Source organism: Eumetopias jubatus, unplaced genomic scaffold (assembly GCF_037043125.1).
Source record: "Eumetopias jubatus isolate StellerSeaLion01/CBP00866 unplaced genomic scaffold, mEumJub1_p1.0 scaffold_8, whole genome shotgun sequence".
Lineage (NCBI taxonomy): Eukaryota > Metazoa > Chordata > Mammalia > Carnivora > Otariidae > Eumetopias > Eumetopias jubatus.
In genome coordinates this window covers 10,779,592-10,806,748 of record NW_028274814.1, presented here as the reverse complement: position 1 = coordinate 10,806,748, position 27,157 = coordinate 10,779,592, and the positions used below count along the sequence as shown (strand labels likewise).

General features: G+C 41.3%; 1 protein-coding gene and 1 pseudogene across 1 annotated transcript in view; one reads left to right on the top strand and one right to left on the bottom strand.

The window, feature by feature from the left end:
- APBB1IP (amyloid beta precursor protein binding family B member 1 interacting protein) overlaps window positions 1-27,157 on the top strand; it is a 103,794-nt gene that overhangs the window by 66,340 nt on the left and 10,297 nt on the right. The window contains exons 8-11 of the mRNA XM_028114137.2: window positions 8,474-8,560; window positions 10,628-10,771; window positions 15,507-15,617; window positions 26,863-26,961. Of these exons, the coding sequence (XP_027969938.2) occupies window positions 8,474-8,560; window positions 10,628-10,771; window positions 15,507-15,617; window positions 26,863-26,961 (441 nt within the window). The remainder of the gene's footprint in view (window positions 1-8,473; window positions 8,561-10,627; window positions 10,772-15,506; window positions 15,618-26,862; window positions 26,962-27,157) is intronic.
- On the bottom strand, window positions 20,474-20,959 carry LOC114217305 (large ribosomal subunit protein eL21 pseudogene; annotated as a pseudogene).

Sequence of the window (27,157 nt, the reverse complement as noted above, 5' to 3'; positions counted from 1 at the left end):
CACCAAAAGAATAACAAATCCTCGAGAAGAGTATTTCCGGAGGAAGTTTCTTATGGAAACGAAATCTGGAGATTCTTTTGTTTAATTGCCTTAGATTTTCTCCTCAAGCGGTGTCTCAAGCAGTTAATTCAAAAATCCAAATCCATCCTGTATTTCATTTGGGTTGTTAGTTATTTTTAAACGTAATTGTCAACATTTACTCGTAGTGGCGAATCCCAGAACAGAGTAGTGCCTACTGATATCTGCTTCCACTCCCTTGTCTGGGCTACATCTATGAGCCTATAGGCTTGATCTTTGGGCCCACATGGATTAGGGTGCTGTCTAGGAACTCTTTCAAGGGTTAGTTAGAAACTGTGCATGAAGAACTAGTTTTAACCAGAAATTATAAAAAAGGAAAAGGCTAAGATTCTGAACAATTTATTTGTTCTTCTCAACAGGTTTCAAAATATTGAATGTCTTTCCCAGGTTGACTTATATGATGAACCTTTAGTGGAATTCACTCCATTTGCTTGGCTTTAGCAAACGTTGTGGAGTATCTGTTTACACGTGTAACCTGCGCTATTTATGGAGGATACAAAAATGAAGATCATCTTTGCTCTTCCAGCTTCAAGAGGAGAGCGGTGTAGGATGCAGACTGTGGCATGGTGCCACCTTAAGATTAAGTCCCAGTGCACAAAATGCTCCGGACAGTACAGAAGAGCTTTAGTGAAGGTGTATGCTGAGAAGTTTAGCTTTGTAATTACTATATTAGTTCATAAAAACCCAAGGTTAGAAGATCAGTGAAAGTAGGAACTGGGCAGTCAGTTAACCCCTCAGACCTAACCCTAAGGAGAAAATATCCTCCACACAGATGCAAAGAGAGTACAGCTCAAGGCGAACCACAGATTTTGCCTGTTGACGGTTACTGCCTACAGAACAATCTTGCCCTGATTTAGTATGAGTGAAGAGGAGAAAACCAAGATGGTGTTTATGACAAAATACTGCAGAACCTGACAGGAAATAGCATCTGAAAGACCTTCTAGACAATATATCCATACAATTAATGAACTGCAGGATTCAGAAGAAAATTGTAGAAAATTGTTATCTTTAGTAGAAGGCGGTCAGATATGGTCCAAATAAACCAAGTAGAAAAGGCAACTAAATAAGAGTAAAAGAAAAGACGGGCGCCTGGGTGGCTCAGTTGTTTGGGCGACTGCCTTCAGCTCAGGTCATGATCCTGGGGTCCCGGGATCGAGTCCCACATCGGGCTCCCTGCTCAGCAGGAGTCTGCTTCTCCCTCTGACCCTCTTCCCTCTCACTCTCTCTCTCTCAAATAAATAAATAAAATCTTAAAAAAAAAAAAAGAGTAAAAGGAAAGAGGATGGGAGGGAAAAGAAGGGAAGTGGGATCCGAAGGGGGACATGCACCCCGATTTTTATAATAGCTTTTTTTTTTAACAGACTTTATTTTTTGGAGCAGTTTTCAGTTCACAGTAAAATTGAGAAAATTCCTATATACTCTCTACACATGCATAGCCTCCCCCAGTGGAAGCATCCCCCACCACAGTGGTGTATTTGTTACAGTCAGTGAACCTACATTGACATGCCATTATCACCCAAGTCCACGGTGTACATTAGGGTTCACTCTTGGTGGTATACAATAAGCTTTTTTAACATTTGGGAAATTTTACATTGTTCCTTGTCTTTCCCCATGAACTATTCCCATTCTGTTTTCTCCACAAAGATTTCTCCTGCTATAATATATTTCTATAAGTCTCTTCTTGATCTCTCTCATACTTCTCTTCAACAAATTGTTTATAAATTGATAAGTAATTTTTTATATCCTGTCATCATAAGGCACTTAAGCGTTAAGAAATTACACAGTTGGTTAAAACAACTTAAAAACATTAAAATTATCAATATTGGTATTAAGCTTAAAAAAGAAAAATCTGGGGGGAAACATCTCTTAATGAGATAACAGATGAAACCTTTTTCCCCCTCTGATTTGTTCCAGGATAAAGGGATGAATGTTCAGTATCAATTATATTGCTGTTTTTCGTTTCTATAGAAGTTAAGTACTTTTTATAGATATCAGTGTGAGAAACCTTATTCCCATGAATAAGTGGATGAGAATAGAGGAGCTTTGTGAGAGCAATGCCATTCCGTTTCTTGAACTCCTTCCAAGTTATCTGTCACTGAGGGATCGATGACGCTTCTTTTAATACACCACCTGACAAGACGATTAGATGCTTGCCTTCCACTGTGTAGAAGCAGAGTTAGAAACCACTTGACCTCCAAAAAGATTTGTTTTGAGTGGTGAGTCTTTCCCTCTCTCAACACCTGTGTTTCAAGTTGTCCCTTTGTTTAGAGCCTTTGAACTTCCCACCCAGGGCAGTAAGATTCTGTGTGGCTGTGAGGTGTGCCTTTCTCATGTGAAGTGGGAAAGGGGCCTTCCATTCTCGGGCAGGTCCACTTTAGAGAAGAGTACACACGGAAGTTGAGGATGTGGAACTTGATGCCCGTGTACCCTTCAAGGGGCTTCAGTACACGCTCCAAGGGGGACACAGTTTAAAGGCCCCTGGCCTTGAATGGTGGCTCAGGCTTCCCCACAGTTAACTGTCTCCCTACTTCTGAATCTGTCACAACTACTCTAAAATAATGATTTGTGTTATTTTCATCTTCAGCTATCAGGAGGCTCAAAGAGGGTGGGTGCTATTGAACTTCTTGTCAACCAGTAAGGACACTTGGCTAACTATAGCCATTGAAGTGTATATTGTAATGGGAACAGACCAGGAGACTCTGGGAGCCTCCAGCAGGAGGGTCTTCCAGTTCTTGGAGTCAGAGACAGCCTTCCTGAGGAAGCAATGTTTCTGATGTTCACCAAGGGAATTGAGATGAGGGAGAGAGGCGGGGGGGGGGGGGGGCGGGGGGGGTAGATTCTAAGCCATAGTGCAGGATTATCAAGGCCCAGAATCAAGATTGTATGCCATGTTCAAGGAGTAGAAAGGCCCCCTGAGGCTGCTGTGGAGGACACCGTGGGGACAGTGGTGTGCAGGGCCCAGTTGGTGGGCCTGCCACACTGTGCTGAGAGTTTTCAGCTTCATAAATATGGCATTTTCTGTTCAAATTTGCCTTCTACAAAACTGCCTCTCCCTGGAAAGCAGTCTCATGGAATGGCGAAGACTGTGGATCCTAAAGTTAGGTGGGTGGGATTTGAATCCTGATTCCATCGCTTTTTAGCCCTGGGCCCTTGAGCAAATCATTTAACTTCACCAAGTCTCTATTTTCTTATCTGAAAATGGAGATAATTTGTTTTTAGAAGTGTGGGGGGAGAATTAAAGGCTGTCATCCACACAAAGTGTAATAATTATCATTATTTTAGTTTGCTTCATTGTAAAGAATAGTCTGGAGAAGAGAAGCAGTGGAGGCACGCGGGAGGGTGTTTTTCAAAGAAGGTACTGGCGAATCAGTTAACATAGGGTGGCTTGCTTACTGAATTGCTTTTTATTTCTTTTAGTAACATATTTTATTTTTCTGACTTCAAAAATAACATCAACTTATTGTAAAGGAAAAAAGTTGACAAAGAGAAGAAATGAAATTTAAATTATCCATAATCCTGCACTCCAACAATGATCATTGTTGATACTTTAGGCAATGTTCATTCCATCATTTGTTCTGTTCCTTAACTGAAATTTGGTGGTGGTTGTGGTTCAGTGATGGCTGCATGAGTGAGGAACAGAGAGAGAAACACAACCTCATTCTCCTCAGGTGCAGAAGGGTGCCAGCCACTGAGGGAGAAAATTAACATGGCGGAATGATCATGGCATCTTTCCGGCATTCCTTTCCAACCTCCCTCTCCCACCAAGGTTCATCTTTGACCATCCAGGACCAGGCCCAGCAGGAGGAAGTCTTACAGTAATCACATTTCTGGTCTCCAATATGGCTTCTTATGTTAAAGGAAAGTCTACCCTTGGCTTCAGTGCCCTAGATCCCCTCACCAGCCAATGTGGGCGTGTGTATCAGTGTTCAATGCATAAAAACAACCTCCGAATCCCAGTGGCTTACAGTCACAGACATTTCCTCTCTCCAGGGTCTGCCGGTCATCATCCTTGGCTCCAGAATGTGAGTCAGGTCTTGTCTCTCACTGTCCTCAGACCAGTAGCTCCCTGTGACACATGCTTCTCACAGTGAACGGCAAGAGTACAGGGGGTTGTGTGGAAACACATGACACAGCCTCTCAAGTCCTCTGCTCAGAATCGATGCCCTTCCACTCACATTCTTGTTCTGCCAAAGCAAGTCACGTGGCTAAGCCCAACACAAGTGGGGCAAGGACAGGAATTCCACCCATCGTAGGGGAAGGCACCACTCCGTCACTTGATGACGGGCCCCAAGTGTATTCTGACATGGGGAGAAGAGGAGAATTGGCAGGGAGAGTCTGGTCTTCAGCTGTGCTGCATTAGTCCCCAGCCGTAGCCAGACTGGTCACCGGTGGCTCGAAGATACCCAGGCCTTAACTACCTCCAGGCCTTTGTACATGCTTCTCTTCCTGCCTCAAATGTTTTCCTCATTCCTTTTCCCTATCTGAATATGGAACATCTTTCAGGCCTAGTTCAAACTTTGACCCCCTCTGCAAAGCCTTCCTTGACCATTTCAGCCTATAGTGATTTCCTTCCTTTCTGAAAACCTATAGAAATGGCTCATTTTGAATTTATGCAGTGTCTCATGTAGCTCCCCATCTATAGATCATAGCCATCTATTTATACATATCTTCTCAATGAGAAAGAAAAAGATTCTCTGGAACAGGGGTATTTTACATGTAGAGGGTTCTCACAGATCTTTATTCATGGGCTGATAACTGCTTGGTTTGCTCTTAATTCCAAGAAGGTGGTATTTTAAAAGTAATGTATTTTTAAATACATTTTTAAAAGTAATGCTCTGTTTCTTTGCTTTTCAGCTGCCCCCGAGTCTTGCATTTTCAGCTGTGAGAAAAGGGAGCAAGCTGTAACTGAAAGTCTCATTTCCCATTTTAAAGTTCTCTTATTGTTCAGCTCAGATTGCCCACAGCTCCATGTGTAACAGATAATGAGTTCACTCGAGCTCTGCTGCTTGCTACAGAGCAGCCCAAACTGAGTTGGCTGACCACCCGACTGATGAAAAGTTCTGACCCAAGGGCGATCAGTCTGTTCTAAGGACTATGCTCCCTGAACTCCAGCTCTGGTTTACTTTGTGTTTTTTCCATTTTCTTTAAAACGAAAACAGTATAGCACAATCACTTGGAGGGGGAAAAAACTTATTCTGAAGCTGAAAAAGTGAGAGGGGTCTCAGAAAATCTCAGAGGAAGACACCACTGCAGATCCTGACCCTTTGGGATAACCTCATAAAATGAGGCCCTTCACAGTTTAGAAAGGCTTTTTTTCCCCTTACCTGTCCCTGCAGGTGTTCTCGTTTTCCCAGATGACGATGAAAAGCGCATGCTACAGAGTTTCCTCGTTCGTGTTCTCTGCTCATTCTTTCATACATAATTCACATTTCCAGGACTCTCCAGCAAGGGGTGCTTGGGAGCAGCACTCTGCATTCACTCTTATGACTGCTCGTTGTTTTTTATTTTGGCAAAATATACATAACATGGAATTTACCACTGTAATCATTTTTAAGTATAGTTCAGTGGCATTAAGTGCATCCACACTGTTGTGGATCCGGGTTCTCGCCTATGGTATTTAGAGCATTTTAATGCTGAGAAAAAAATAGGAAAAACTCAAAGCTCTGGCACTGATTAGATTTTGGCCAATCACTTAATCCTTCTGCTTCCTTATCTGTAAAATAGTAATATGCCTATGTTGTGCAGTTCTTGTAAGTGAGACCTTGGCGCAGAGTTTTGGCAGGTGGTATGTGTTACCTGTTATGGTTAGTCATGGTCTTCAAGCCAAACCTGTAAAATTAAAATGGTTTCGGAACCCTAGATGATAATCACACTAATTCATGATATACTTACTGTCCTTTCAAATAAGTAAAAGTTAAAAGTCTTGAAAAACATATTAAAAGATAATTCAATAAGAATTATCAGAGTAATTGTACTTGATTTATTTCCCCTATTTAAGTTGGCAAATCACCATTTTTATGCATCCTGTTTCTTGGAAATATCCTAATTTTGCATATTTTATTTGCCTGCACTTTGCTTCCTTCCCCTCTGTCCAGTACACTCTGTTTTTTAAAAATATTTATTTATTTACTAAGTTTTAATTTTAATTCTAGTATAGTTAACATACAGTGTTACATTATCAGGTGTATAATATAGTGATTCAATAATCCCATACGTTACCCAGTGCTCATCATGACAAGTGCACTCCTTAATCCCCATCACCTATTTCACCCATCCCCCACCCACCTCCCCTCTGGGAACCATCAGATTGTTCTCTGTAGTTAAGAGTCTGTTTCTTGGTTTGTCTCTCTCTTTTTATTTTCCTTTGCTTGTTTGTTTTGTTTCTTAAATTCCAGCTATGAGTGAAATCATATGGTATTTGTCTTTCTCTACTTCACCTAGCATGATATTCTCCAGCTGCCTCCATGTCATTGCAAATGCATGATTTCATTATTTTTTATGGCTGAATAATATTTGTATATATATATACCACATCTTCTTTATGCATTCATCTATCAGTGGGCACTTGGGCTGCTTTTAAAATTGGGTATTATAAATTATGCTGCAGCAAATATAGGGGTGCATGTATCTCTTTGAATTCATGTTTTTGTATTTTTGGATAAATACCTAGTAGTGCAATGACTGGATCATAGGGTAGTTCTATTTTTAACTTTTTGAGGAACCTCCGCACTGTTTTCCAGAGTGGCTGCACCAGTTTGCATTCCCACCAACGGTACAGGAGCGTTCCCCTTTCTCTGCATCCTTGCCAACACCTTTTGTTTCTTGTGTTGTTCATCTTAGCCATTCTGACATGTGTAAGGTGATAGCTCATTGTAGTTTTAATTTGTATTTTTCTGATGATGAGTGATGTTGAGCATCTTTTCATGTGTCTTTTGGCCATCTGCAGTACACTCTGTTCTTAAAATTCAGCGTCAATAAAAATCATGCAGGAAGCATGTTGGAATGCAGATTTCCAGGCCCCGTCCCAGAGGTTCTAGTTCAATAGATGGGGATCCCAGGAACATGCATTTTGCTGAGTATCAACCTAGTCTGGGGAGTCACACTTGGAGAAACATTCTTATGATATAAATAAACATCTGTGTTTAAATCCATGAGGGTCCTTATTTTAGTTACTATGCTCCAGAGGTATATGTTCTAGTTTTAATACATTTTTTTCATGCATTATTTTACAAAACTCTGCATTTACACATAAAAATCTTCAGTGTTTTAATTATGACAGTGGTCACTCATAATCACTTTTATATATTGATACCTCAGCTGTAGTGGTTATGTGAAGATTAACCCTTGGATACTCATGATTTTCTGGAAACTTATTCATTTAACATTTAGTTTCAGCCATCTCATTGATATTCAGTATTAACAAAATATGATACATAGATTAATACAAACTCCACTTAGGGACGATGCACCCATTCATGAATGCTTTTGAATCATGTTCTTCCCTGTCTTTATGAGGCTAGTTCTCTTTCCAGAACTGCCCTTTCTACTTCTTTCTGTCCCTAGAAGTTGCAAACAGCAAACTCCATGCTGTGATTGACCCATATGGTTTTTAAAAATTAAAAGTAGTCATCAACATTTATAAAACTCCAGATTTCAGGGACGCCTGGGTGGCTCAGTTGGTTAAGCGTCTGCCTTTGGCTCAGGTCATGGTCCCAGGCTGCTGGGATTGAGTCCTGCATCGGGCTCCTTGCTCAGTGGGAAGCCTGCTTCTTCCTCTGCCTGCTGCGCTCTCTCTGTCTCTCTGTCTCTCTGTCTCTCTCTCTCTCACACACACACACACACACAAATCAATCTTTAAAATGAATAAGTTAAATAAATAAATAAATATACATAAATAAAACTCCAGATTTCAAGCTTCTTTTAATAAGCCAGAATCTCTAGTCCACAGGGCCTTGGGATGCCACATGACACCCACAAGCCAGAGAAGTCACCCTCTTGCACTTGGGGCACAGGCTCCCCTTGCAATCTAGACCCAGCCTCTTCCAAGACATTAGTGTCTCCCAGCCTCCAGCATTGGGCACGTGTTCTAGACAATGGAATTTAACAACTAAATAGTGTCATATCCTTTGCTAGTGTTTTCTATCTTACGTTTATTTCCTCGTTGGTTGTGCACTGTGGGAAGAAGACAAGGTTTTACATCAGCCTCAGTGACAATGTAGGCAGCACTTGGTAAACGGTCAGTCGGTAGGTGTTTGGTTGACACATACCATAGGCTGTGGTTCCCACTTTAGTTCCTGTAGGTGTGTGTTCTCTCTCCAGCAAGACCATGAGTTCCCTGCAGTGGTTAGCATGGCGATGAACACTTACTGATCTGCTCTTTTAATATGTTATTTAGAATTTTTACCTGAATAACAAAGGAAAAAAGGAAGGAAAGGAAACAAATGAGAAGATGAATGCTAAGAACAAGGAATCCTTACTTGAGGTAAGTTTAATTTTGCTGAGTGGAAGAAAAGAGAAGGATATTAACTACATCTATTTTTAAATTATTTGCTTTCTTAGAACAATGGGAGATTCTGAGACACACTGAAATTTTAACTTGGGGTTTTAAAATCAAATTATTACTAAATTATAGCTATTATGAGCTTTGGAGTTGGGAAAACTGACACAAGTTCTGGGCCTACCACTGAGGTTCATGTGTTATGGGGTGAGTCCAAGGACCTCAGTCTCCTGGATCATATTGAATTATTACAGCTATCCCAGGAGGTAGTGGAAGCATTGTGTCGATTACTCTGCACATGTTTGTGATTGTCACTATAGGGTCATGTTCCAGAAGTTCATTTGATGGTTGATTTTTTTTTTTTGAAACTCCTAGTGAGTTTTCACATACTAACTATGCTGAAACTCAGTGCTTTGTTCCCAGCACATAATGCAGAGGAGTGCAGAGCTCACAGGTCACAGATGGGCATGCTGGAGCCCTAGACAGGTTTTCTTCCTCTTCAACAGTGTGTTGACTTTTTTTTGAGTTAGTAGATTTGAGGCTTCTAATGAAAACTCAGAAGACCTGGTGACACCTGGGCCACATTAATACCCGGAGCCAGCTCGCTGACTTTGACGAGCACCCTCTCTCATTCACCACGGTCTGGCCAGGCTCCCGCACAGGTTTCTCTCCCCCACCACATTCTCCCAGCCCTGTACCAGATGGAGGAGGTGCTAGAACCTTCTGCCACTCCCAAGGCTCTGAAAACATGTTGCAGATTCTGCTTTCAGGGGCCAAGAGCACACAGTGGGTATTTCCCGTGGAGGCCCTCCAGTGGGAATGGGGATGTTCTCTGCATTTACTAGACTCCAGGTTGAGTTGAGGAAGAAAAGGCACCAGGTGTCCCTAGCAGCAAGGAGATTCAGGTTCTGAGTGTACCTAGCAGGGATCAGAACTGATAGACATGGAAGGGGAGGGTGAAGTTTCCTGACACAGCCATTTTCATCAGTGCATATCCATCAGCTGTTGTTAATCAGGGACTGCTTGTGCCTTGATGTATACAATTGCCTGAATAGTTCTTGATACCGGACTTGAGCAGTGTATTAAAAGCTGGATGTGAAAGAAAACACAAAACATGTTATACTATGAAAAATCAGCATTATCCTGCTTTCCAGGAAAATTTGGAACAAAAATCTGATTGAAAAGATTATTGACAAGGCAACTAATGCTAGCTAAATTGGGAGGAAATGTGAACAAAAATGTATCCCAGCTCTACTACATATAAATTTACTTGCAGGGTGCAAAAATAAAAGTTATTCTACATTTATGAGATGGAATGAAAGGAGGTTGAAAGTTATAATAAAGCCCAAAATAAATTTGAGTATTTGAACTGGGAGATAGAATGATATGTAATTTTACTGCATTGCTTTTTAAAAGAAATTTCTAAGAATTATATAACTGTATGCAAGTTCTGACATTTGAAAATCTACACCCAGAAAATTTACTTTGTCCCTCTCCTTTTCTGATACCATAGTATTAATTACTTGTTTTATTCTTCAGTAAGAAAACCATCACAAGAATAAGTTAACTCACACATATTTAGGTATAGGATTATATATTCTAATTTTTCTATTTCCTAGCAGTAAAATAGTAATTTTTTTACTTGTAGGAAAAGGAATAATTCTTCTATTTACCAACTTATAATAACAGAAATAGCCTTTATGGAATGCTTACTTTTAGAGTAAACCAAGATTGTACTCACAACCTTTCTTGTTAAGCTGGGCTATTATGACTCAGTTTTTACAAGTAAAGGAACTGAGATTTAGTGACTTGCCCACATTCACAAAGCTAAGTGGTGAAGAAGCCTTGAAGTCTAACTCAAGAGCTGAGATTCAACCACCATGGTATCCCTCCTCTCTTTTGACAAATAGCATGCAGTGTAATTGTATGCATTCAGAGTTATAAACAAATGACTTTTAGCTTAAAGCCTAGTTTGCCATAGTTTGTTTAAATGTGAACAAAAATGTTTTTGTTTCCTTCCTGGGTTCTCTATAATTGGAATTTCAATTTCAGGAAAGTTTCTGTGGAACATCCATCATTGTGCCAGAACTTGAAGGAGCTCTTTATTTGAAAGAAGATGGAAAGAAATCCTGGAAAAGGCGCTATTTTCTTTTACGGGCTTCTGGAATTTATTATGTACCCAAAGGAAAGACTAAGGTCAGAAGGAAAAATAAAACTCTTTATCAAAAAATCATTTTATGAAAATGAAACTGAAGAAATCCTCAGGTGGCAATTTAAATGCACTCTTTCGCTCTGAAATTCGTGTTATTACAATGTTTATACAAATACATACCCTATTCGGACAGAATTGCAGAAGTCCTTTTGAATTTTTCCATAGCTTTCTCCTGAAGGTGAAGAATTTTATCTATTTTAAAGTCAGGTTTCAAAAATTATGGCAGAAGCACTTTTCTAGAGATTAATTTGTTATTTTACATATCTATTTCTGAAGATTTTCTTCCTCTGTATTTACTCATTATAGTAAATTCCCTTTATCTGGAATCATAGAGGTGTAAGTGTTGAGAGATCTACATTAAGATTGTAGCCCTTATACTCTGAACATTTAAATTGTTCTCTGAGGTGTACTAGATGCATTTACCTATTTTAGAAGAGTGTCTTAGGTATCATTAAACTACTTGGTGATTTAGGATTATTGCCTCAGATCTACAAGCATATCATAAATTCTTCGTCCTTGAAATGAATTTTGATTCTCATTCTGACCATTAGCTTTTTCTAAGACCATTTTTTAGAGGCTTGGGGCATTTCCATCTTTTGCTTACCGATAAAAAGCTTTAGGATACCTCTCTCATCTGTATCTGGGGTACTCTGAAGCATGTTGCCTTCACTTGCAAATCCAGGGCACCACCAAATGGCATATGTACAAATGACAGCCTTCTTCTAATAAGGCTTGACCCACATTCCCAAGCAGGTGAAGTCCTGGGAAATATCCGGGTCTTCCCCTCTCCTTAGAAGACTCTCTTGCCGCTGTCTGTCGGAATGCAGGAGAGGCATTATGGGTAACGCTTGGTTTAGGGGCAGCAACAGCTCCTACTTTGTGTCGATCTTCGAGAACTGATACCTTCCCATTTGTGCCATCTTCAGTCCAGTCCCATAATGGGGACGTAAGAGCGAGCTGACCCGCAAATAATTTTATTTTAGAAGTGTTTGGGGGAAAAAAGTGTTTGGCATTTACATGTAAATGAGATGTATAAATAAACCTATCACAACACAGTTAGTGATAAAATTAGAAGTGTTCAACTGGCTTTGGACCAAGGTACTTTTTCTCACTGCTACCATTCACCTTGGAATGGAGGAACAATCTAGGAGTCAAGAAAAAGAATAAGAAGTAGAATTTTTTGGAAAAGATGAGATAAAACTCTCTTTAGTCACACTTGACATGATTGTCTACCAGACAATTTAAGACACTCAACTGAAAAGCTATTAGGACCAAATAAATTTACCAAATAAGAAACTGCTTTCCTTCGTACAAACAATATGCAAATTAAAATATACTTATATTTTAATAATATATATATAAATATTATAAATAATATTTTATGCATAGTAGGAACAAAAAAATACAAAATATTGAACAATAAACTTAACAGGAAATGTTCAAGACATGTGGCATAAAATATAAAATTTAATAAAGGAAGTGAAATAGAACTGAAATAAATAGAAATGTACCATGTTGGTGGATGAAAAGATATTAATTCTCTCCCAAACTTTCTATATATTAAATCCTAAGAAAACTTTCTTTTTTTTTAAAGATTTTATTTATTTATTTGTCAGAGAGAGAGACACAGAGAGAGCACACAAGCAGGGTGAGAGGCAGGCAGAGGGAGAAGCTCTGCTGATCAAGGAGCCCAGTGCAGGACTCGATCCCAGGACCCTGGGATCATGACCTGGGCCAAAGGCAGCTGCTTAACCAACTGTGCCATCTGGGCGTCCCCCAAGAAAAATTTCAATAGGATTGTTTTGACTTGAATTTCACAGACTGATTTTTAAAATTCATCAGAGGGGCACCTGGGTGGCTCAGTTGGTTGAGTGTCCAACTCTTGATCTTGGCTCAGGTCATGATCTCAGAGTTGTGAGTTCAAGCCCCATGTTGAAAAATAAATAAATAAAATAAAATAAATAAAATTAATCAGGAAGAGATACTGTCCCCCCCCAAAAAAAGTTGTGAAGAAAAGTGAGGTAGAACTCCTCCTTCCAGATGCCAAAACATTAGGTAAAAACAGTACAAGTGGAGAAAACAGATCAACACAGAGATCTAGTAATATAAGAGAAATTAAAGTGAGCATTTTATAGTAGTGGGGAATAAATATGGTATTTAATAAATAGCATTGAAATAATCGTATATCTATGTGGAGAAAATAGTTTCTTACCTCATACCATGTTCCAAATTAAATCATAGATTGATTAAATATATTTAGAAAAAAATATAAAATCTTCTTTTATCTACATTTTGTTTTAAATTTTCTGAGAAAATATAAGTTAATATTTTCATAATTCGGGGATGGGGAAACCTTCAGTAAGACTAAAAACTCAAAATTGTAAAGGAAAAAACTGACAAATTTGACCATGTAAAGTGTTTTTTAATTCTTTTTTATTTAAATTCAATTTAATTAACATGTAGTGTATTATTAGTTTCAGAAGTAATTTAATGATTCATCAGTTTCTTTTTTTTTTTTATTTATTTGAGAGAGAGAGAGTGAGAGATAGCACGAGAGGGAAGAGGGTCAGCGGGAGAAGCAGACTCCCTGCTGAGCAGGGAGCCCGATGCGGGACTCGATCCCGGGACTCCAGGATCATGACCTGAGCCGAAGGCAGTCGCTTAACCAACTGAGCCACCCAGGCGCCCTCATCAGTTTCATATAACACCCAGTGCTCATTACATCAAGTGCCTTCCTTAATGCCCATCACCCAGTTACCCCAACCCCCGACCCAGGGGTTTTTTAATTCTCTACTGCCCAAGATGCCAAACAAGAAGATAAAGACTAGGGGCGCCTGGGTGGCTCAGATGGTTAAGTATCTGCCTTTGGCTCAGGTCATGATCCCAGGGTCCTGGGATCGAGTCCCGCATTGGGCTCCCTGCTGCTTGGGAGCCTGCTTCTCCCTCTGCCTCTCTCTCTCTCTCTCTCTCTGTCTCTCATGAATAAATAAATAAAGTCTTTAAAAAAAAAAGATAAAGACTAGCTCAGGAGTTAGAGAGTACGCTTTAGCATGTATAACCAAATATGAATACCCACAAAATACAAAGACCTCAACAAATCAACAAGAAAAAAAAAACATGCTCATAGAAAAACAGAAAAGCTTATTAAGTGAGAATTTACAGAAAAAGAAATATCAATAGCCTGTGAACAATTAAAAAGTTGCTCTGTCTTACCAGTAGTATATCAGGGAGATGTAAAATGAAAGGTGAAATATTTCTTCCTATGAGATTGATAAAATGAACAATGTTGATAATATCCAGATTTCAGCAGGAGTAAGTAAGAAAAATGGGCACTGTCATGCTCAGAAGTTTAGAATATAAACTGGTACAGCCAAACTGGGGGACAATTTAACAAGATCTATTCAAGTATAAAGGGGAATACCCTTTCAAATGGCAGCTCCATATTTAGCAATCTGCCCCATGGAATTATTTGTTCATATGCACAGTATTTTTTGCAAGAGCAAAATATTACAGTAACCTCTAGTCATCTGTGATCGGAATGGTTAAATAAATCATTACGCCCATGGAGTGGAGCACTGTGTACTCATTCCATGACTGTCATGTATCCATCCATATGTCCGGACATAAAGAGACCCCAAGATACTATGTTAAGAAAATAACAAGTTCATGGAAGAGTGTTTATAGTAAAATCTCATCATTCATATTTTTAAAATTGTATATGTGTATGTATGTATATGGGTATGTCTACCCATACATATGTATATAAATATTCACCCAGAAACATTTGGAAGAATATTTCCAAACTATTAACAATGGTACTTCCAGAGAAAAGAGTGGAATTAGAAAAAAGGAGCATAGAAGAAGATTTTCATTTAATTATATATATGTATAATACATTGTTCTTAAAATTATGATGAATAGGTCTTATTTTTTCAGTTTAAAAGAAAACAAGACTTTAAAAATCCAGAAGAAAATATCTTACAAGAAAAAAACTGTACAATCATCTTTACAGGAGGAATTGTGCACTGAGGTGTAGCCATTCTGCCCTCTACTCTTTATTCAATAACCTAGTAAAGAATTATAGAATGTGAAGGTAAAAAAAAAAAAAAAAAAGAGTAATAGGGCAAATTTGTAATTGAAGTGTAACCAAATATGTAGATGAGAGATCGCAGTCCGCACAAGCACATTATCCATGGTGCAGAGGTTTCTGTCTCCATGGCAACGCCAGCCCCGAAGAGAAAGCATGAAAGGAATCTTTTTTTTCTCAGGGAGAAGTGCGTGAAGTGTGTGCTAATTTACTGAGCATCAAATTTACCTCTTATTGTTCATCCTGAGGAGGACTTTCTCTTTTTGAATGCTCAATCATGAAATCACTGACTTGGAATGGCCAAAGCCAGAATGAAATTTCTGACTAGGTGGTCAGTGCCCCCCCGTCTTGACTGCATCAGTAACAGCGGCTCAAGGTCAGCCAGTCAGCTCCGGCCCTGGGAATCCACGTACAGGTGCCAGAAAAGCAGTACAACATTCCACTCCATTGCTGGGTCTGTGGCACGCCGTTTTGACTTTTAGAAAATGTATACATGATAGATGCTTAAATAAGTTACCTAACATTCAATATTTTTCTGCTAACATGTAATCCTTAGCTATGCCATCAAGGACAACCTTGAAAAATCATTAGCTGTCAACTCAGTTAAGGTTATCTTTTTCCTTCTCTTTCAGACATCTCGAGATCTGGCATGTTTTATACAGTTTGAAAATGTCAACATTTACTATGGGATTCAGTGTAAAATGAAATATAAAGCACCCACTGACTACTGCTTTGTTTTAAAGGTATGTCATAAGAAGTCCTTGATTTAGATTTGTGAGCAATTTGAGTCAGTATTTCCTTTTAAGGGAAAAAAATGTTAAATGTTATATAATTAACCACAAGTGTATCATAGTAATTTTTTTCATTTTAAACCAAAATAGGAAAGGTGGAAGCATTTCTGCCCTCAGTTCCTGTTTCTGAATCTAAAACTTTGTAATGAATCTGTCCAGGCTTCTTTGTCGCTTATAAAAATGAAAGCTCTCCATTTTGAACAAATCTGATTTACGGTTTTTCCGTTCTTTATTGGACCATTATTCCGCTGTAAGAAGTTTTTAGAAATTAGGAATGTCACAAGATTACCTAGAAAAATATAGAAAATACAAAAAATAGAAAAAAAACCTTTGTCTAAAAATACCATTACTGGGTCTTGAAACTTTTTTTTTAAGATTTTATTTATTTATTTGACAGAGAGAGATGCAGCAAGAGCAGGAACACAAGCAGGGGGAGTGGGAGAGGGAGAAGCAGGCTTCCCGCGGAGCAGGGAGCCCGATGCGGGGCTCGATCCCAGGACCCTGGGATTATGACCTGAGCCGAAGGCGGACGCTTAACGACTGAGCCACCGAGGCACCCCTGGGTCTTGAAATTTTTTAAGGTGTATATTATCAAAAGGCAATTATCGGGTGTTTGATAAGGTTTACATTAGCACCATATTTTGGAAAGTTGGGCAGAAGTAACTGTTTTCTGCCAAATTCTACTACGGTAGAAAGCCAATAAAAATATAAACTAAACTGACTCCTAGAAATGGATTCAGAGAATTTATGTAGCTGTTCCGACCATACCGTTGCCTCAAACACCATAAATTCCTTTCCCTTCTCAGCCCCTCAATCACATCTCATACCAGAGAGTGCTGATTATCTAATTCCATAGGTATAGCACAAGGCTGTATGCAGAATTTCTCCTGAGAGTCAGGTTCCTCATTTTCCATCTGGGATGGAAGTCTGTGGAGCAGGTGTTAATAAGACCAGGTTCCTGGTAAGATTCTTTTGTAGGTCAGTCACCCACCCCCCACCACGGAAGAACCCCATCACCATGTTCCTAGAAATGTATGCTGCCACACTCCATGTGGGTGCCCATGTCACCTCTCCTGAGGAAGTGGTTCAAAGTCTATACTATAGGTTTATATCATTTTCATAAGTGGAGGACAACACTTAACATTTAACACGTATAGCAAACATATTCTTTGCCAAGGACCACGTCATTAGAAATGATCTCAGAGGTGCCCACACTAGTGTGATGTTGTCACGGATCTGTTACTCCAGGAGTTGGGTGTCTGTCTCCTAGACCCAAACGTTCCCAAAACTCTGATTGAGCGCAGGCAGCCTGGACATTCATCCGTTCGTTCGTTCGTTTGTTCATTCATTCATTCATTCATTCATTTACTTACTCAATATTGATTGAATGCCAGCTATCTGCTAGGTACTGTCCCAGGTGCTAGGAATACAGAAGTGAACCAAGCTTATAATAATCCCTGTTCTCATGGAGTTTATATTCAGTGTGAGAGAAATGGCAGTAAACAAAAAAAAGTGGTATCAGGTAATGCTAAGGCTCTGGATAAATATGAAGCAGGGTAGGGGACAGAGTATGCCAGGACCAGGGCCTCTTTAAATGGGTTGGTCAGGGAAAGGGTCTCTGAGGGAATGACATTTAGTAAAAGATGTGAGTAAAGTGCGGGAGGAAGAATTACCCAGGGAAGAGCATTCCAGAAACAAGAACAGCAAGTGCAAAGGCCCTGAGGCAAGGGTCCATTTGGGTCAGAAGGAAGAGAGATGAGGAGAATGTCCTGCCTACTTCAGGTTCCCACATCTCCTTTTCTGTTCCTGGCATAGACGGGGTAGTGAGAATAATGACAAACACATAGCATCTATAAGGCAATGTTTTAAGCACTTTACATACATTAACACATTTAATCCTCTTACCAACCTTTTGAGGTAAGAGCCATAATTCTCCCTAAAATATAGATTTGGAAGCTGAGCACAGAGACTCCCCAACCAGTAAGTGGCTGAACCAGGATAAGAAACCAGGCGGTGGGGGCACCTGGGTTAAGCGTCCAACTCTTGATTTCAGCTCAGGTCTTGATCTCAGGGTCAAGAATTTAAGCCCTGCATTGGGCTCCACGCTGGGTGTGGAGCCTACTTAAAAAAAGAAAGAAAGCAACCAGGTGGTGGCTCAGAGGCCCCTCTCTGAGACTGCTGTTTGTTAGGTTGCAAAATCTCTGCCCAGCCCCACGCCTGCCACCAGCCGGCCTGAACCGTGTCTTCATTGTGTTCCTGTCTGACCCCATAGCCCTTGTTTGGAATTCTGAGACCCTGAGAAATTACCAGACTGGACGCCCTCATTTCTACACGTGCATTCTAACGCCCACATCTCAAGCAGGGAGAAGCTTTTGAGAGAGGTTCTGAAATGCTGGTCAGTATCTGGCTGACTCAGACTCATGGTAAAAATACAAGTTCCAAGGCCCCTGGAATGACTCAATGCTGACTCAAAATGCTTAAGGATGGGGCCCAGGAATTTTTGTTTTCCCTAAGCACAGCCAAGTTTTACACTCAGAGTATTAGAATGTGTCCTACCTCCAAACATCCACAGTTAGGGCTTAGTTGGTAATGGAATACACTTTAGAGCAGACAAATTGAATGACAGTGGTCAGGAGGGAGCAAAGGCCCCAAACCCAGGGCTGGGGCCCAGAGGCTCAGCAGGGATGTCTGGTGAGAGAAAGACAAGATCCCAGACCCGGAGGTTCCCAGGAGGAGGTTTAGACACAGCAAGCAGGACCGGAACTTGGTTTCTCATGCCGATTCACAAGTTTGGAAGTAGGTCCTGGAGTCATGATTTGAATGATCTGACCTGGGTTGCAGGTAACTCTGGGCTGCACCAAGAATGGCCATGCTGAGACCCAGGGTATTGGACTAGAACATCTAAAACCCGCATATCCAAAAAAAATAAAAATAAAAAAAATGTTTAACAAAACCCGCATATCCAAGGCCTAAGCCTTCAGGAGAGGGTTGGGGGCTTCTCTGAAGTGGGGTTTAGGGGTGGTACAGGGCTCCAAGATAGAGAAAAAAGCAGGCCTATAATAGATACAGAAATGGACAGGAGTCAGGAACAGTCCTCATGGAACATTTCCCTTTTCCTCAGAATGTGATCAGTTTTGTTCTCAAACCAATTTTATGAGCAGTCACCCTGCTCATTCTGCTCTTAAGCATGATTCTCAGTACCTTCCCAAAATACTGGGAATTGTTATTAATTTGCTGAGTAAAAGGGTCTGTCGCAGTTTGGAGAACTTAACTTGTTTATGAACATTTGGTCACTTATTTCCCTTTCTGTCCGCTACGGAAAAAAAATCTTTTGACATTAAAATATTTCATTAGGGTGAACAGATGTACAGAATTCAAAGAATATGTCTATACATGACAAAAGGAATTCGGGATATGGAGAAACAGATCAAGAGATTGTATGATCCCATAGCCATTGCACTGATTGAGAAATCCAGTCCGCAAGTGTCTTATTCAGTGTGAGCTTACTGATTATGACAGTCCACCTTCCTGCTGTCAGGAGATGAGAGTGTGAGTCCTGGCCTGTCACCTGGCACATTATCGACACTCTCTACACCTTATTGCCCTCTCCTACAAAGTGGGGATGATTGTACCCAACCCTTCTTATGTGGCTTAAATAAGGTATGTTCAAAGCACCCTGAGTTCCATGTCTAGAACCATAGCACTCATTAATTGGTAGTCATGATTACAACACTTTATCATTAGTAATATTTCTGTTGACCAGTGGTTCTCAAATTGTACTGTGCCTGAGAATCACCAAGAGAGATGTTAAAACACAGGTTTCTGGGCCCCTAGAGTTTCTGATTCAGTGGGTCTGGGGTCGGGCCCAGGAATTAGCTCTTCCACGAAATTCCCAGGTGCTGCTGCTGCCGCCATTTGCCGGGACCTCACTCTGAGAAAGCAGAATAGACGTCACCTGTTCCTCAGTCCCTTGTGCACACTCACGGGAAAGATGCCAAAATCCAAGGAAAGGAGTTGGTACTTGAGAATCATTTCTTTCCTTGTACTTTTTCTTTGATGCACACTCCCATTCTGAGCCTGTGATGAAGTTCCTCCTTTGTGAATTCTTTCTCACTCCACTCTGAGGCTAAATGCGATGGGTCAGTGGAAGTAAATACCTTCCAGGAGAAATGTTTTTATCGAGGTCTGTTCAGAGCCCGTGGAGTTATCATGGAAAGAGCATTGGAATTCTGCTCCATTAACTCATCTTCTCTCTACCCCTTACTCTGCCACATTTTCCTCACAGAAGTTTTCATAATCTGAAATTATATTATGCAACGTTTTATATTTTTATTGGCTTTCTACCGTAGTAGAATATAAACACCTCGAGGGCAGGGACTTTTTCTTTTGTGTTTACTATTATGTTCCAGAGCCTGAATCAGTATTAAATGCTTAATTCACATCTGTTGAATGAATGAATGAACAGATGTGCACATCAAGCTCCCTGCCCCACTGTGCTGTCATTATTATTAATTATTATCCCTCTGTCATTAATATTAATAGTAATATGCCCTCTCATGTTACAGGCTCTGCATTGGGTCCTTTCATACATTATTTCACTTAATCTTTCAACAACCCTTCAAGGGAGGCATTTTCATCTCTACGTTGTAGATGTGGAAACAGAAACTCCCAGAGGTTCATGAACTTGGCCAAGGTCACCTCATGCTTATTGTTAAACGTGAAGTGTGTTCTCTTGAGAACAAACTCTTCACTCCTATCTTTTTTTTTTTTTTTTACAGTCTTGAGGTCTTTTATTTTATTTACATTTATCATGCCATGAATTCATACGGAATGGGTTCCCACAGTTCAGGCTCCTTTCCATTGGTTCTCACAAAGTGTGCTTCTCTGGGTAGGGCAGGCTGGCGCTTCAGGTGAACCCAAGTACCTTTCTCTTTGGCTTCCTTCTTTTTCTGATCATTTTCCTTCACACACTTCAGGAAGCTATCTCAGCTCTTTGAGTGTTTAATATGCTCAATGCGTATGTTAATTCTCTTGGCAAGAATCTTGCCCTTAACTTGTTTGTTTACAACAATGCCAACAGCATGCTGAGTAACACTGTAGACTCTTCCAGTTTTGCCATGGTAACATTTGTGGGGCATTCCTTTTTGAACAGTGCCCATTCCCTTGATGTCCAAAATATCACCTTTCTTATAGATTTGCGTGTATGTGGCCAAAGGAACAACTCCATGTTTTCTAAAAGGCCTAGAGAACATATAGCAGGTACCTCCCCTCTTTCCCTTTGTGCTGGTCATTTTGGCGAATTACTGGAAGATGGCGGTTCCCTCTTCACTCCTATCTTGAATCTCTTAGAGCTAAGATTTAGGGTCAACATTCTCCTAGTACTGCACCTTCCTTTCCCTAGCCTACTCAAGAGCCACATCACATGTGCACAAGTGCACATCTGTTCGTTCATTCATTCAACAGATGTGGGGCTCATACAGTTGAGCTAAGTAGCTCACTTTTGGTTCTTGAGTCTGCTTTTTGCTGACCAGGTCAGCTCCTGCACTCACAGAAGATTTTAGCAGGTTTTCCCCCTGCTTTCTGCTCAACTCAGTCTCCTACCTCATCCCCTGACATCATCTATACTCTTCTCAAAGAGTCTCTCACCTATGAACCTCTCTAGTCAGCACACCTTGCCTTCTAATTGGAGAAGACAGAAAAGGGCAGGATTGAGTTGCCCTGGTTTACTTCCTGTTTACCTCTAAACTTAATCTAACACAGTCGTCATCCTTCCAACTTTGTGTCTCAGAGGAAAAGGCTCCTTCCTCCAAGGCCAGTCCCTCCAACATTAACCTTCCCTGGGACCGCACCATCCGTGACTCCCTTTTGCTTCAGCGTCTTCATCCTCTCTCCAGAGAATTCTTCTTTTGGGCTACAACACATTCAAATATTCCTTGGGCGGGTATTCCAAATCACTTCCCTCTGATCTTTCCCACACCTTTGGCTTCTGCCTTCCCTTTCGCTCAGACTTCCTGAGAGAGCAGTAGGTCCTCCTTGTCCTCAACTTTTATTCTGTCAGTAAAACTCATTCATTCCAAAATATTTCTCTCCAACCCACTGCTATCCAGGACCTTAGGACACACAGCAAACAAAACAAAGAACTTGGCTTTGTGGAGCTTGCACTCTGGCTGGCTTCTCCTCCTTCCTGTGCTGAAGCTCTTATTACAGTTTCTGGCGAACAGTCAGCCGTTTCAATCCTCAGGCTTCTGGTCCTCCTGGCCTCATTTGCATTGGTGATAACAGCCTCGCCCTCAACCCAGACCCCTCTCTCTCTCCACCTGCTCCTCCATTTCTGCGGGGTCCTCCTCCTCCCACACACACTGGAATGTTCTCCGGGGTTCAATATTCTGTTTTCACCAGCCTCCTGCTGTTTCGGAGGAATCGTATTCACAGCCACATCTCCAGCTGTTTTCTGCACACTGATAATTCCCAGTCTGTAGAGAACTGTCTCACCTTCTCGTCCCAGTTCTGTACCTGAGAAAACTGTGCCCAGGGGCACTTCAGCCATAACCCGTGTTTTCAGCTCTCTCTCCACCCTCACAAACTCTTCCTTTCTGCAGTCCCACTCAAGATGAGTGGGACCATCCCCAACTGTATTACTTTTGGGGGGCTGCCATATCAAAGTTCCACAAACCAGCTGGCTTAAAACAACAGAGATTTATGCTCTCACAATTCAGGAATCCAGAAGTTTAAAATCAAGTTGTCCGTAGGGTTGGTTCCTTCTGGAGGCCTCTGAGGGAAAATCTGCTCCATGCCTCTCTCCTGGCTTCTGTCCATTTCTGGCAATCCTTGGCATTCCTTGGCTTACAGCCACCTAACGCCAATCTCCGCCTCTATATCACGTGCCCTCCACACTCTGCATGTCTGTGTTTTCTTCTCTTCCCACAAAGGACACCAGTCATACTGGATTAAGGCCCACCATAATCAAGCGTGACCTCATTTTAACTAGATTATGTCTACAAAGGTCCTATTTACAAATAAGGTCCCATTCACAGGTACCAGGGGTTAGGACTACAACATATCCTTAGAAGGGACACAGTTACACCCATAATACACAACTACTTTTCCAAGCTACGGATAGAGAAACCATCCTAGAAATCCCTTCCCTTTCTTGTCCAATCCATCATCAACCTCTGATTTTCCATCAGAGAGGTCTCTCATCCAGCCCTCTCTGTCTGCCCTTCCCCCTCACTCCAGGCCCATCTTCCACATCACTGCCGGGGGTTGCCTGCATCCCTCTGCTCTTCTAAAATGTCTGATGCCTACAGGACAATGTCCAGATGCGAGCTTTACACCAGGCCCTGGACTCTGGCTCCAGCTCATTTTCTGCCTCTTCTTTCCATGGCTCCCAGGCCTTAGCCACACAGAATTTCTAGATGTGCCTCAGATGGGATCGAGTGATAGAATACACTTCTTCCAAAGAGCCCTTCTCATTCTCTGTTTTCAAGCTTTTACTATGAAATTCACCATATCATAGAATAATCATATATTTGTTGACATATGTCTCCCCAGCAACATCCCCAGCCACCACTTCCTAATTATGGTGTGAGCCTCTTACTCATCCTTATTAATGACAGGCATATTTCTTAGCACCCCGAGGTATTTGGTGAATGCACAGGTCCTTAGTTCTTAGCCATTCCTTCGGCTTTGGCTTAAACTTTCTCGACACAGTTTTCTCCTTTGTAACACAGAGTTACCTCAGTTTAGAGGATCTGTAAGATCCTTTTTAACAGTAATGTTCTGCAGTTGCCCTGACCCTTGTGTATTGTGCTGCATGAAAGACCTTCTCTCTTTCAGGAACAATCCAACCAATTGCACAAGAGTCTGGCCAGTGGTACTGAACCAGCATTTTTTTTTCCTTAAACCCCTTTGCAAATAATTTTTCAGGGAGGAAACCCCTTGGCAAGGCCCAGTCAGGGAGGAAACCCCTTGGCAAGGTCCCAAACCATGACTGGAAAACAAGCACAGTGACTTACTGAACGACTGCCTGGGAGGCAGGAAGGAGCCTCGTACCCACTAGATAGCTCGTCTTAGAACCATAAAATCTGATGATTGCAAGCAACCTCTGAGGTCATCGGATGCTGACTCTCCCATGTACATTTGTAGTATGCATGTAGTGTAAGGAAGTCAGTGAGAATGAACCAAGGTCTGTACTTCTACCTCATGGGGGGCCATGTCAGAACCCAAGTTGAAGAGTTCTTGCCTCTGTTTTATCCTCAAAACCCATTATGTTCAATGGAATAACCACATTTTACTCTATTTGGATAAATAACATACTTAAGAAATTATTTATTGTGCTGTTTGAGTGGGTACCTCTACCCAGACAGCTGATTTGTGCACTTCATTGCAAGCACAACGTGACTTATAGTCTGCTCTTAGGAACCTGGCTCTCGCGAGGCATGAACGAAAAAACAAACGAAGAATATTTTAAGATAGCAAGCCCAAGGTAACAATGTTCACTTTAAAAATTTCTCAGAAAAAAAATAATAACTGCTTTCTAAGAAAAATTATGAGCATTAAGTTGCTGAAGAGACCCAAGTTTGCCCCTCTTGCATGACCGTCAACGAGAATGCTGCTGTAAGTCAGGGAGCTGTGTTTCAGGTACCGAAAGACAAGAACTTCGGTCTTACTTTGCGGATTCCATTGTTGGAGGGAGTGTTGCAGAAATCTGTGGAATGTTACATTCCATCCAGGAAATAAGTCACTTGTCATCCATATGACCTTCCAGTTAATTAATGTTACAAATCCATTTTTGCTGCTGGGCCACATTATCTGAGTTGATAGAGAGTTTCCATTTTAAAGGCCCCCATAGAGGATGGTCACTGGGGTTACATTTATAATAAAGCTAAAATCTAACGTTCAGAATTAGTGAGGAAGCTTTGAATCCCTGTAACGGGGGGGAAAAAAAAATGCACAGCAGCCATTCAGGAGTGTATGCTGCCATCTGCTGGCCAGAATGGAAAACTACAACAACACCGGGGAGCCCCGTATTGTCACCCTCAGGAAAACTCCTAAGACCATTCTTCCAATGATACGGATGCAAATTCTCAGAGCAGAAGGACCTCAACAAAGAGAATGGTCCGTTCACAGAGAAAAGTATGAAGGTGGACTTTCCTCAACTGGGTCAAAAGGCTAAAAGGAAGAATTCTTTACAATTTCCGAATTTTTTTCTGTGGTATCTTTAAAGTTTGGAATTTTGGCCTAATAGCTTAATATAAATACAGAAATTCTAGGTAGCAGGACAAGAGACCTCCAAGAGTCTAGTGGACCATGGTGTAAAATATATAGTAACTACTCTGGGCCTCAGTTTTCTCATCTGTAAAACCCAAACTTACTAACCTCTCATCAAGCTCTTCGAGTTTGCACGGGTCTTGTTATCCTTTCTGGGCAATGACAGCAATGCCACTGAGTTGTGGGAAAGATCAGCACGGAGACTAGTCCGGATGCTGCTTCCCAGATTCAAACTGACGTTCAAAGGCACGTTGCCCTTGACTTAGATCAACTTTGAAAATAGCCATTTCCTTGATGGTCAGTGATGAAGCCAAAAGCAAAAGTGAAGGTCTGTGCGATACCCTAAGAGAGGAACTGACAGCTCCGCTCCTTTCCTGCCCCGGAAGACGGCTCCCAGCTCCCAAGACTCGCTTGGCGTTCCATTTCAGCACCGCTTTGTCCCCATGCTAGCAGGATTAGCAAGCTGCTCTGAGAGGTGGAGGCAGAAGAGTTGGTCTTACACAAACACCCACGTGCACACACAATGGTTATGGTTATAATTATTTTTCTATATAATGAAACTTATTAAAAATGATAATGACCCGGGGCGCCCGGGTGGCTCAGCAGTTAAGCCTCTGACTCTTGGTTTCGGCTCAGGTCATGATCTTGGGAATCCTGGGGTGGAGCCCTGCCTGGGGCTCCGTGATCAGCGGAAAGTCTGCTTCTCTCTGCCTGTCTCCCTTCTGCCTCTGCCTCTGCCCCTCCCCCCACTTGCTCTTGGCGTGCTCTCCCTCTCTCTCTCAAATAAATAAAAAAATCTTTTTTAAAAAATGACAACGACCCGTGAAAATTCACGTGGCACAAATCTTAGAATCTAGATTTGGTTGCCTGCCCCTCACCTTGTAGCCATAAGACTTCTGGCTGAACAGGAAAGCTTGCTCTTATTTATTTCCTTCAACAAGTATTTCCACCTCTGGACCAGAATATTGGTCATGCACCAGGCATGTGCTAAGCACTGGGGGTCTTCAGCAGTGAATGACAGACATGGTCCCCACCCTAATGGAGTACACAGTCTATCAGAGACAGCCACACACAACAGAAATTACAAGGGCAACGAGGATTAAAAAAGAGGGGCCCAGGGTGATCTGATGACCAGAGACCAGTGTCTCTCTCTCTCTCCTCTTCGTTCCTGCCGGTATCATTGCTCTCTCTGACCGTGAGCTCCTGGAAGACCCGGATCCTAGTGCAGCGCCTCAAGCCATTGCCACTTCAGAAAAGACAGAATATTCCCTCTCTGGGCCATCCCTCCAGAGGCCAAAGTGGCCAGTTTGGGTAGGAGAAGACAATTAGAATGGGTGAAATCCTGAATTCCTGGTAACAACTACCCCGGGGTCTGACTGGGAGTCACGGAGCATTAATTCTGTGACATAAAAATTACATCAGGTGAGGTCCCTTATCTGATAAATGGAGAGACAACTCGGATTTCTTGTGGGAAAGGAGACATGGTATATGCGAAGGCTTTCAAAAGCTAAAAAAGCAGAAGAGAAAATTATTTTGATAATACAGTAAGAAGTGCTTATGATAAATCATGTCACAGGTTTCTTAAATCCTTTCAAAATTTAGTCCATTTAAAAGTACCCCTATTCCTCATGAGGTCAAGCCCCGCATTGGGCTACGCGCTCATCGGGGAAACGGGGAGTCTGCTCGAGATTCTCTCTCCCTCTCCCTCTGCCCCTCATCTCTCTCTCTCAAAATAAATAAATAAAATCTTAAAAAATAATAAAATAAAAATAAAAAAATAAAAGGCACCCCTATTCCTAATCCTAAAATTGCTACCAGCAATTTTCCACCACCTCAGGAAATCACATACATTGTTAAGTTTTTAAAAAAAACTCGAAAGATGCTAATAAATAGTTTATAAATGATCTTTGAAATTACTTTCTTCTAGCATCCCCAAATTCAAAAGGAGTCCCAGTATATCAAATATCTCTGCTGTGACGACGCGAGAACCCTAAACCAGTGGGTCATGGGAATAAGGATTGCCAAGGTGAGAGAGCATGTGGACTCCCCCTGTCTGGAGTTGCATACCAGCGTCCTGACCTGGGTGCAGTCTCTGTGCTACTTGGAAATGGCTGACCCATCCTTAATGGGTCAGTGCTGCTGATGCCATCTTACTTTCTTGCCCACAGGGTTTTTTTAATAGGTAAGAGTGATGCAAACACAGACCCCCTCAACGACCTGAA